The sequence below is a fragment of the Nilaparvata lugens genome, chromosome 6 (genome assembly GCF_014356525.2).
Source record: "Nilaparvata lugens isolate BPH chromosome 6, ASM1435652v1, whole genome shotgun sequence".
NCBI lineage: Eukaryota > Metazoa > Arthropoda > Insecta > Hemiptera > Delphacidae > Nilaparvata > Nilaparvata lugens.
In genome coordinates, this window is record NC_052509.1 from 65,450,594 (window position 1) to 65,463,746 (window position 13,153).

Below are 13,153 nucleotides of genomic sequence, written 5' to 3' on the forward strand. Positions count from 1 at the left end.
ATCTGGAAAGTGGTGTTAAGAAATTTTCTAGATTGAGATTTTCATCTAGAAATTGATAATATGACAATTTTTATCACGCAGACTCTATTTAAAATGCAATAGCTTCCACAGTTTTTTGTTATGCACTTGATTGCATGTTGGTTCTTATTTTGAAACAAAATTTATTCTCTAAATTAGTAATTCTGAAAATCTATTCACAACTGAATATCTTGTACCTACACAATGTAACACTGCAAAAATTCTGATACTAGTGCTTAGCTTTCACATTACGGTCTCATTCAAACAAGTCGGTCAAAGTGGGTAAATAAGGGCCAAGTCATACGAAGCAATTTTCCAGGCGTTTTCAGACTTATTTGGTAAGGCAGGAAGTTCTCCGATTGGCTAATTGGGTTGGCGTTCCGGAATAAGCTGATAATCAGTCAATGGAGAGCTTCCTGCCTTTCTGACGCTTCGTGTGGCTTGGCCCTGAGGGTCAAGTGGAGCGGCGAAGGTAGGGTCGAAGGTAGAAGGTAGATAGATAGATAGATAAATAAATGCCTTTTATTTACACTAAACAATTTTAAAAGGTAGCGGAGACATTTAGATAGATTATTTAAACACTCTTAGCTACATTCTCTGATACACTCTACTTTTGCCGCTCTACTATGTTCAACCCTTATCAATATTATTACTACGGTAAAATTGAGTAATGCTTCATTATTCTACCTGTAATTTATTGTATTCAATCAATAGGTATCTTACATTCAAAAGTATGATCTAAGATTTACCACTAGGATAGATGAACAGTTTGTTTTTTTGTAATGTTAATGTTATTCTACTTGTCCCATACGAATTAGATGAACAGTTTGTTTTTTGTAATTTTTAATGTTATTCACTATGTTTCTACCCTTATTAATTATTACTACGGTAAAATTGAGTAATTCTTCATTATTCTACCTGTAATTTATTGTATTCAATCAATAGGTCTCTTACATTCAAAAGTATGATCTAAGATTTACCACTAGGATAGATGAACAGTTTGTTTTTTTTTGTAATTTTAATGTTATTCTACTTGTCCCATACGAATTACTCTGATTGTTATTTGTAGTTCTAATGGCTCGGTGATATAGAAAGCGATCTGCGATGCCATAGGTTTCTATATCTATATCTTAGATAGCACTCCAAGATATAGAATATCGGGGCAACGAGCTCCGCTCGTTATTTTTATTTATTGATAAACAGAACACAATTGATCATGTTTATATTTTACAGCTAGCTATAAGTCAGCTTATGAATTTCGGGGATGCGATATTTTGATTTTCCACAGAATCACTCGCTCACTTAGTACTATCCACAGACGACGAAAGTCTCAGCTGTTTCAGCCAAGGATGAATAATCCTTTTAATGTTGTTCAGCGAGTTTTCCCAAGGATGAGACCTAATGCAATGGAATTTTTATATCATAAACCTACTATGTCCCAAATTTCGTGAAAATCGTTAGAGCCGTTTTCGATATCCGTTGAACATAAATAACCAGATAACTAGATATAAAAATATAAACAGATATACAGAAATTGCTCGCTTAATATAATAGGATATAGAAAACCTATAGGATCGAAGATCGTTCTCTGTATGGATTGGCCCTTAAGGCTGTGCAAAGATTAAAACTAAACTTTCTACTCGTTATATTTTTCTCAGATTTTCGATTTGTATATCATCAAGCTATCAAAATGAAAAAGTTTTCTCAGGAAAACATTTTTTTCCGATCATTACTTTTTGAGATAATGAGCGACTGAAGTTTGAATTTTTGGGACAGAACATTCCAAATTCGGTAAGATATAAATCCATGAGATTTAGAGGATGGATTCTTCTTAGTATTGTTGATCTAGTAAAACAAAAATTTTCTGAAAATATCAATTTTTCGAAAAGTTATTCAATTTATTAAAAATAACTCAACTGAAAGTTATTTCTAGTAAATCGAATAACTATCTTAAAAATTGATATTTTCAGAAACTTTCTGTTTTACTAGATCAACAATACCTTGAAGAATCTATCCTCTGAATCTCATGGATTTATCTCTTACCGAATTTGAAATGCTCTGTCCCAAAAGTTTGAACTTTAGGCGCTCATATATCAAAAAGTAATGATCAAAAAATAAATATTTTCTTGAAAACTTTTTCATTTTTGTAGCTTGATGATATACAAATCAAAAAACTTTGAAAAATATCACGAGTAGAAAGTTTATTTTTAGCCTTTGCACAGCCTTAAACTACAGACTTTTTCTCCCAAATCTCAAAAAATTAGTGTAGGAAAACCAATGGAATTGGTTTGTTTGTTTGTTTTTAATATCTTCCCAGAGACTCACAACAGAGTATGAGAATTGTCAAAAAAAAAAAAAATGCTTGATGTTTCTGAACATGAAGAGATTTCAAACTTTGAAGAAACATTAATTAACATTATTTTTTATTGAAATTAAATTCCATTTCAGAATTAGCAATGGAATGTATGTTGTTTTTCCCCTGGGGCATTACATGATCTATAGTGAAGTAGGATACTCCATTCGGATATTAGCAGACATTTTTGAGGTATGTAGAATATTGTTTGGTGTGCTGTAGGTGGTTGGGATAACCAAATATGTAGCATATTAAAACTTACCGGTTTTATAGTATTTTCAATTTTTGTCTTTAGTTCAAAACTGAAAGATCCTCATAAATTTTATATGGACAACACTTTTCGAATTGAAGACGTAGACCGAAAATCATGAAAAGCTTTTATTGAATACAATGAAGACAATAGGAAAACGAGGACAAATAGTGGGGGAAAATTCAGTTTGAGAAAAATGAATTTAGTTTAAAGTTGAAAATATATTGTTAGGTTTAAAACTGTAAAGCCTTGCACACACACACACACACACACACACACACACACACACACACACACACACACACACACACACACACACACACACACACACACACACACACACACACACACACACACACACACACACACACACACACACACACACGCACACACACACACACACACACACACACACACACACACACACACACACACACACACACACACACACACACGCACACGCACACACACACACACACACACGTCAATTTTTGTTGGTACGATATTTTGCCGTCCTTATTAATTCTATCAGATTAAATGGAGCTTGACAAACATCATCTGTTTGAAATCATCTGTTTGAAATCATCTGTTCAATCTAATGTAATTTATAAGGACGGCAAAATATCTTGAGAACAAAAATCGATGTGTGTGTACACAGGGTCATATTATGCACCATCTACTTTATACCATAGAAAAAGATAGCATAAGAAAATATCCCATGGAATATCTTTTCTGTATATCTTATTCTATCTTTTCTGTATGGTTTAACGCTAATCTACGATTAAAAGAAAGGTATGGTTGCATTTTTATAATGTGTTTCAATCCGGGTTTAAACCAACAGTTAATATATCTCCGTTTAATAAAATTAGTAGAATTGATGGTGATGTTGTGAAATCTCTCCATAATAAGAAAACAAAGATGCGTTGGTTAACTACGTGAAACCATGGTTCTGTTTTAAAGTTTTTAATAAAAATTTAGTGAAATTTGACAATATCTTTGTTTTCTTATTATCTCCGTTTAATCCGTGATGGTGCATATGGGCCTAAGAATACCTATAGATATAATCAAAATTGAAAATCACAGTACCATTTTAGGTTCAGACCTAGGTTGGCGTTTTTCAGGCATCAAGCCGAGAGCTTACTGCCCTGCCGACTCTAAATACGCAATCTGAAAACGCCTGAAAATACGCTTAATATGGTGTGGCCCTCAATTTTTACTGTCAGTGAAGAACATTGAAGTTTACTATAGTGATGTCCACGTTATAATGGCAGTGGAGAAAGATAACAGAACAACGTTGCCGATCCTCTGTCTTGTCAATGCCTTCTATAGACCGTAGCTGATACAGGTTTATTGATGTAATATTCACTGTTCGTTCTCGTTTAAAATAATCAATTATATTTTATTAAACAAGAAATTATATTTTTCAGTAATTTCATAATGAATTCTTATAATTAATATGATATATGATGGAATTAAATAGAGAATGCATTTATTCAAATGCTAATTAATATATAACTATTATTTAACGAAAATCCTAAATGCTGTACATCGCCCCGAAGACTTCTGCTACTGCAGACATTGACAACAGGGTTAACAGCTAGATGGAAATACGATGAGAACTAATATCCAAAAATTAGTTGCCAGCCCGGGAATCGAACCCGGTACCTCCCAATTGCTAGTCAGGAATGCAGGAAAGCATTTATTCAAGCATTCCTGACTAGCAATTGGGAGGTACCGAGTTCGATTCCCGGGCTGGCAACTAATTTTTGGATATTAGTTCTCATCGAATTTCCATCTAGCTGTTAACCCTGTTGTCAATGTCTGCAGTAGCAGAAGTCTTCGGGGCGATGTACTGCATTTAGGATTTTCGTTAAATAATAGTTAAATATGATATATTTTGTTAATTAATTATAGATTCTATATTGTTAAAAAACAATCTGGCAACAGAGCAAAGCAAGAAAGAGATAGGGCTATCCGCTTTGTTGAATGATAGACAAGGATAGCAATACCATTGCTAAACAAACACTGCCATTATAACGTGGACCCCACTATAATACATTTCTGTGCTATGTTTAGCGTTCTATTATGATAAGATTAGATCATGGTTGATTTGGTGGAATGAGACTGTAGTGTGTGTATAAAGCATTTGCAACAAAGCACAAGGTGTTGGAATTTTTAGCCCCGGTTGCTCAAAAGCCTGTTAAATTTTAATCGGGATTAAATGCCACAAGAACCAACCAGATAAGGCTTTTCTGATTGGTTATCGTGGCTTTTAATCATTAACAGATTCGTACAAAAGCCTGTTAAATTTCTAGTGTAATCAAATTCCGCCAGAACCAATCAGAGACGGCTTTTTTGAAAAGAGTCTTCTCTGATTGGTTCTTGTGACACTTGATCGTGATTAAAGTTTAACAGGTTTCTGTGCAACCGGGCCTTAGTAGTGTAAATTGTAAAATAGGGGGTTTAGTGAGTTTGTTAATATTTGTTGATAATTATTGGGGATTTAGTGAGTTTGTTGATAATTATTGGGTATTTAGTGCGTTTGTTATTGTACGCAGGCAGCTGGGTTCACCCTGGAGACTACGCATCTTCTGGTTTGTAATAATTCTTGCCAGTCAGATTCTATTAATGTAGTTAGATGACATGACTGAGTACAGGGAAACCAATCTATTTTGCCACTCTCTCAAGTATTCGTTTTTAGAATATTAAGTGCCGGCTGCACAACAGCCGGTTGAATTTTAACTGTGATTAATTCTACGAGAACCAATCAGAGAATCCGTCCTTTCAAAAACGCCTTCTCTGATTCGTTCTCGTGAAATTAATCACGGTTAAATTTAACCGGCTGTTGTGCAACCGGGCCTAAGTTTCTTTTTTGGTCCTGCAAAAATATTTCTTTAATATGTGATTATTTCCAATTTTGGTGATAATAATGTGAAATATTTCTTCTATGTTTGGTTTTGAAGCATCTAAATTTAAAAATCTACTTTGTGAGAATAATTCACATCTGCATCTATTGCTGATTTTCTTCCTTTTTATTTTTTTCTTCTTTCGTTCGCCTTTTCTTTTAATCTATTAAGCGTTAGCCTACATGGAAAGTTATATTTTTCTTTCTCTTCAATATCTTTCTTCTCTGACCTTGCTTACTGATAGGATTTTTCTTTCGTATTATTATTATCATTCATATATATAAATAGATATATTATACTTATTATTATTTTATTTTAGGCTACTTCTTGTACTGTTACTCATTTCCCACACACAGATCCGTCTATGTGGGGAAAATATTCACAAATCTATTTTTAGATATGTTGTCTATGTATCTTGTGCTTTGTATTGTGAATTGAAATTGAATAAAATAAATTGAATTGAATTAAGGACTGAAAGTTTTGTGAAGTGAACAACTACGAGACTTATAGTCCTATTTCCTAACCTTATCTAAATTTTAGAGAAGAATAGCACAAGGTTACCTTATTTTTTCTCTCCCTATCATTTTGTTGTACTTTTTGTATGAATCAATAAATAAATATCCAATTGAAGATTCAATTTGAGTAATTTATTTAAAACTCAAATCTCCCTAAAAGTGATATTCTGAAAAAATCAAATAATTCGATAAACAATATCTTGGAGAGTATATCCTGAAATGAGTAAATTATTCTTGAATAAAAACACACATATGTTGTCAAATTCTACAAAGCTTTATTTGGTACACGACCATGGTTTCGTGACCACACCGGTCATATTTTCAAGTTGAGTAATTTATTCTCTTATTCTTTATTGATTCATACAATAAGTACATCATCAAAATGATAGGAAGCGAAAAAAATAAGGTAACCTTGTGCTATTCCTCTCCCAAATTTAGATAAGGTTACACCTAGCCCGAAAATCTTAGGGTAACCGTCCACTGGAGCCGTATTCAACCGATCCGTTCGCCCGTTGCATCGGACGAGTCTGCCGATCGTTAATTCGGCCAATTATGGTCGTCCATTGGAACCGTTTACGTCAGTCTAGTTCAGTAGTAGGCTGGTTGCCAATTATCGAATTAACTACTATCATAGCCACCAAAATTTTCCATAAACAATGATTACGTTGAGATTTTGAAAACTGAATAAACAAATATCCACCAAATTAGTTATTCATTATAATAATCTTATCTTCAGATCCTATTTATTCAGCAATCTTTGTCCACAGATTCCTTTGAACATCACGACGATGATATGTTTTGTCTCGCATATTATCCCACAATGGAACTTAGCAACCAAACTCATCAACTTCTCATTGTCCGTAGATAAAACTTTCTAAAACATAAGTTCAAAAAACAAAAACAGACAAGACTGTGAAGCATTTTTGAGGTTAGGATGAAGTTGTCTCAGCTCGACTTCGTCCGGATAGAGCCGGAAAATCCCATTCATTCCGGATCGAAAACTTGATCGGCCGGAGACGGCCGTCAACGGACGTATGAACCTGTTGCAATGGACGAGCATCTATAGCTTTCTTTGTTGGGGGATTGTTCGGACGAGTTCGGTAGTTTTCGGCCGATGCTCGTTCGGACGAAATCGGCCCACCTTATAGTTGTTCACTTCACAAAACTTTCAGTTCTTAATTACTCTCTCAAAGGGGATTTTCAAAAATGTAGATACTTCATAATCAAACAAAAAAGGAATATTTCACATTATTATCACTGAAATAGGAAATATTCATATTAAAGAAATAATTTTGAAGGACCAAAAAACAAACTCATTCATTTAAAACTGGAATAAATTTCCCTAGAATTGATTCTCTCAGAAATCAAATAACATGTCATCCGATAAACAATATCTTGAAGAGTACATCCTTAATACTCCATGAATTTAGTTGTTACCAATTCGGGTAAATTACCATTTCTGTGCCAGCCATTCCATCGTTAGTGGCCAGATTAATGAACCTGGCTCTGATTTCAAAGACACATTAGTTGATTTCCTTGTGGCAACGATTGGCTTCCCTATTGCTCGAATGAAGTGTGAGTTGTGTCTGTAGATTTGTTTCTCATCTGTTGCATGTGCCTTTCCTCTGATTCCGATCTCAGATAGCGAGAGCGAGCCTGATGCAAGAAATAATGGTACGGCTTCTATTTTTCATTTGATTTCAGTTAACTGTTTATTTTCAGGTTTTATCATTGATTTGTTGTACAAAAATCACGCTAATAGATGCTCTGTTGCAGTTTGAACGTTTTTAAGACATCCATGCTCGGCTGTTGTGATTTTGCCAAATATGAGGCTGTGTTCACACAGAGTTCTCAGGCCTTCCGAGTTCCAGCGATCTTAGAAGGGTATAGATTTATATCTATGGATATCTGTATCCTCCTAAAGGTGCGCACAGATATATGCGCCGCGAACATGAGCAATTCACTTTTAATAAGCTGACTATATCTGTATTTTTACAGAAACGGTAAGATACAGATATAAAAAGCTTGGCATCAGCTGATTAATAGTGAATTGCTCATGTTCGCGGTGCGTAAATCTGTACGCACCTTAAGATTATTCTGACCGCTCTCTGTGTGTACACACCCTAAATGTATTATATTTTGAAAATAAATAAGCAAACATTATTTCAGTATAAATGAAAATTAGAAATATAAGTACCCTAAGTGTACCTAGGTTTCTAATTTTCATTCATATTTAAGAGTAGCCCTAAAAAAAACAGTATTCCAGTTTATTTTGAACCAATTATAGTAGTATGTTATTGGAAACAGGGATTCGATAATAACTTCTTAATTATCCAGGCATAGAAGAGGATTCCAGTCATATCTACTGAGTTATTTAATAATATTAAGCTGTGTTATCAGTAGCTGCAGAATTTGTGCTTTGTAGAATTTTCTGTACTTAAGTTCCTGCAAATCCTAGTAGATTTGTCATTGGTGATATAAAGCTTTGATAGATTTCTGTTTGCTTTACTGATACGATCACTCTATTAGATAAATTACTGGGTGTTTCAAAAAGAATGAATCAATTTTAAAAAGATATATTCATTTTAAAAAATGGTGTACACAAACCAATTTTTCATCGGACTACTAACAGAAGTATCAAGTTTATGATGATGTATTATTAGTGTTCTATGTGCCCTCCTTTTGAGGCTCGGACGACGTCAAGACGGTAGCCAAATTCATCCCAGACTGTTCGCAAGATGTATTCTCGGACTGCAGCTACTGCATCAGTTGTCCTGGTTTTTAGCTCCTCAATATCAAGTGTTAAGGGAGAGCATAAACACGATCTTTAACCTTGTTCCTCCCTTAGCACTTGATATTGAGGAGCTAAAAACCAGGATAACTGATGCAGTAGCTACAGTCCGAGAAGACATCTTGCGAACAGTCTGGGATGAATTTGGCTACCGTCTGGATGTCGTCCGAGCCTCAAAAGGAGGGCACATAGAACACTTATAATACATGATCATAAACTTGATACTTCTGTGAATAATTTGATGTAAAATTGGTTTTTGTACACCAATTTTTAAAATAGATATAACTGTTTGAAATTGGGTCATTCTTTTTGAAACACCCGGTATTATTATTCATATTGTTTTGCTTCTTCTGAATTGAATATTACGCTATTTATAGCCTGATGCTATATTCTTCTTAGTTTTTTCTCAGTAGATGTATAGCTCTTGATTATTGTTTTTATGTACAGCATTTTGGAATGAGTAGAAAATAGTGATGATAGACTTTTTCATAATATGATCTTCTTTACATCTTAAAACTAAGTTTTGCAAGAACCCTCCAATAAGATTATTAAATACAGGGTGTTTCTAAGCTCCACACCAACACATTGTACGTTGTAGTGCAGTCTAAGGCCCCGTTGCACAACAGCCGATTAAATGTTAACCAAGATTAATTTCACGAGAACCAATCAGCTTGAAAAGCCATCTTTTCAAAATCGCCTTCTCCGATTGGTGGTTCTTGTGAAATTAATCACGGTTAGAATTTAACCGGCTGTTGTGCAACCGGCACCTAACGATTTACTGAGAACCAATAGTCGGTACTGAACTGTGCCCTTATTCTGAATTATGAGCAACTTCTTTGTTCAGAAATAATTATAGAATAAAAATAATAACTCTTGAAGTGTAAGGTATTATTTGATTAGAAGTTGTACTAATATTTAGATTGATGATTATCAATTTCTCGTTCAAAGATTGGTCCAGATGATGAATCTCTTTATTTATACTGGTGCCATTGAATAAAAATAATAACTCTTGAAGTGTAATGTATTATCTGATTAGAAGTTGTACTAATATTTAGATTGATGATTATCAATTTCTCGTTCAAAGATTGGTCCAGATGATGAATCTCTTTATTTATACTGGTGCCATTGAATAAAAATAATAACTCTTGAAGTGTAATGTATTATCTGATTAGAAGTTGTACTAATATTTAGATTGATGATTATCAATTTCTCGTTCAAAGATTGGTCCAGATGATGAATCTCTTTATTTATACTGGTGCCATTGAATAAAAATAATAACTCTTGAAGTGTAATGTATTATCTGATTAGAAGTTGTACTAATATTTAGATTGATGATTATCAATTTCTCGTTCAAATATTGGCTCAGATGATGAATCTCTTTATTTATACTGGTGCCATTTTTACAATGTACATTATATGTAAATACTCCCAAACCCTAGAATCAATTCTCTTCCTACACCTAAATCCATCCAAGCCTCAACATAGAATGATGAACTTACTCAAAACGCATGTGCATCGATTGTGAATGTCTCTCTCTTTGCATTTTTCTGTCTGCTATCTATCTCTTTCTATATTTTTTGCTTCAAACTCATCTGAGTACCGTTTGGTTGCGGAATTTCAACTATTTTATTTTAAATATATAAATAATTGTCTTGTATACAATTTCAGTGTACGTGAGAAATGATATTGATCCAGTTATCAGTGGAAATTAGCAGACTGAATAATTTGTTTATTTTATTCGATACTTAATGTGCTGTACAGTATTTCTAGTCGCAAGCCTCTATATTATGCGTATTGGCACTAAATTATATTTTTCAAATCTACATTTCACCTTTTGAAGCTCTAGATTTGTTTTCCGGATAAAGGCGAATTCCAGCCTCTTGCCAGATTGTGTTTCAACATGGTTCTATCGAATGAATACGATTTAAGCTGGATTCCTGGATTCATACTCAAAATTGGCAATGAACAGTTCAAATACAGAGTGTTTAAAAAAGAATGACCCAATTTTAAACAGTTGAATTTATTTAAAAAAAATGGTGTGCACAAACCAATTTTACATCAAATTACTCAAAGAAGTATCAAGCTTATGATGATGTATTATAAGTGTTCTATTTGCCCTCCTTTTGAGGCTCGGACGACATCCAGACGGTAGCCAAATTCATCCCAGACTCTCAAGATATCTTCTCGGACTGTAGCTACTGACTGCATCAGTTATCCTGGTTTCAAGCTGCTCAATATCAAGTGGTAAGAAAAGAACATAAACACGATCTTTAACGTTGTTCCTCCCTTAGCACTTGGTATTGAGGAGCTAAAAACCATGATAACTGATGCAGTAGCTACAGTACAAGAAGACAGACATCTTGCGAACAGTCTGGGATGAATTTGGCTACCGTCTGGTTGTCGTCCGAGCCTCAAAAGGAGGGCACATAGAACACTTATAATACATCATCATAAACTTGATACTTTTGTAATTTTATGTAAAATTGGTTTGTGCACACCAATTTTTTAAAATAAATATAACTGTTTAAAATTGGGTCATTCTTTTTGAAACACCCGGTATAATTCCACGAGTTCTATTATTAGACTATTGCCACTCATCCCGGCTGAGCGAGTGTGAATAGTCCTATTTCAACTTATGGGAATTATATTTTCACTGTCACTGTTGTATGCGATTTGACATTATTTTTGTCTTTACTTGTGTGCAACTACAAACTTAATTTCGTTTTCATCTCATATGAATCTCTGACCAATGAGCATCTATCCATTTTCCGATTCTGAATGAGTTATTAATTACTTATATTATTCATTTATTATATTTATCTTTACTGCATTAAGTTCAGCCTTTCAAACTCATGCTTATCTCAAGCATTTACCCAATTTCAACAGTTAGTTATCTATGAAAAACTTTTTTTCTTAATTTTTTTCAAGTTTTCAAAAATTTGTTGTTTCCTAACGGAAAGTTTGCCTTCTTGAGGACAACTCTGTCTTATTGGCAGTGTACTTGTCCCCTAGGGTTAAGTGTAAGAGAGGGCCGACTGCGCCCTAACTTCGCCCTCCTAGGTCAAAAATAAAGGCAGTCATTCTATTCTTTCAATTTCTCTTGTTATTCAGTTTCTTTCTTTTATCTTTCTTCCTGTATATCTCCTCTCGGTCTATCGGCTTTTGTGTTTATGTTTGTGATCTATTTATAATGAAGCCTGCCATGCTAGCCTAACAACAGACTAACGTTTTTCTGTTTGTTTTTCTCTTTGTTCATTGCCTGCGCTCGTGCTCTCTCCTCATCACTGAACCACCTCACAGTTAACGACAATTTCTTTGGTAAGAAAGAGATGTTCATTTACAATTCGGTTTCTCATTATAATCAAACGGTAATCAAGGTGATGGGTATGTACTGTGACTGTCCCCCGCAACAATCAGTTTTTTCTCACTTCAATGCTAACGCACTTCTCCAAAGCAGTTCTGTGAAACGAATTTGCCTTACAACGAACACATTAGTACAATAAACAGCTATTAGGCTCATTAGTCAATTTCAATAGAAATCCTAATACGAACACAGACTCGTTTAGACATGTATAGCTTATACAGGGTGGGTGAAAAGTCCGAGGACGGCTTAATATCTCATGCACAAAGGTAATTTGATAGTGGGTGTGATTGGAGATCCTACTCAAATTGAAAATACTACTTCAATATGACTTCAAAAATCTGGTCCACCATATTGACTGCAACTTTATTTTTTTAAATAGGAAGGTGGTCATGCGATAAATGATTTCGATACAAAATTTCAAGAAAAAATGAATGGCGTAAACCGCATTTCGATATCTCAAACCGTTCAGAAGATATTCACATTATCAATCAATATCAATAGAAGTGACAATAGTGGAAGTGACATAACCAACATTTTGATTTGGACATTATAGTATAAATTGGAAATGGGACAGCTTTGGGCATGAGCCTGTTGTGTCTTTCCTCATGTTAAGTACTTACACAATGTGATAAATAAATATCATGCATATCAGAAATGAAATACATAAGTGGTATTGATTAATAATGTGAATCTCTTCTGAACGGTTTGAGATATCAATATACCAGATTTTTGAAGTCATAGTAAAGTAGTATTTCTAATTTGAGTAGGATGCCCAATCACACCCACTGTCAAATAACCTTTGTGTATGAGATATTAAGCCGTTCTCGGACTTTTCACCCACTCTGTATAGTGAGGTCCACGTTATAATGGCAGTGTAGGAAGATAGGAGAACAACGTTGCCGATCCTCTCTGTCTTGACAATGCCTTCTATAGACGGTAGCTGATACAGGTTTATT

General features: G+C 34.2%; 1 protein-coding gene across 17 annotated transcripts in view; it reads left to right on the forward strand.

Annotated features, from left to right (window-relative positions):
* LOC111055439 (C-Jun-amino-terminal kinase-interacting protein 4) overlaps window positions 1–13,153 on the forward strand; it is a 134,064-nt gene that overhangs the window by 28,417 nt on the left and 92,494 nt on the right. For 5 of the 17 annotated variants that reach the window (XM_039431738.1, XM_039431744.1, XM_039431736.1 and 2 more), the window contains exons 7-8: window positions 7,651–7,716; window positions 12,134–12,151. The exons of 2 other annotated variants lie outside the window; for them this stretch is intronic. In XM_039431738.1, the coding sequence (XP_039287672.1) occupies window positions 7,651–7,716; window positions 12,134–12,151 (84 nt within the window). Of the gene's footprint in view, window positions 1–5,179; window positions 5,216–7,650; window positions 7,717–12,133; window positions 12,152–13,153 lie in introns of all 17 variants that reach the window. 10 more of the 17 variants (XM_039431741.1, XM_039431743.1, XM_039431753.1 and 7 more) reach the window with 8 other exon arrangements.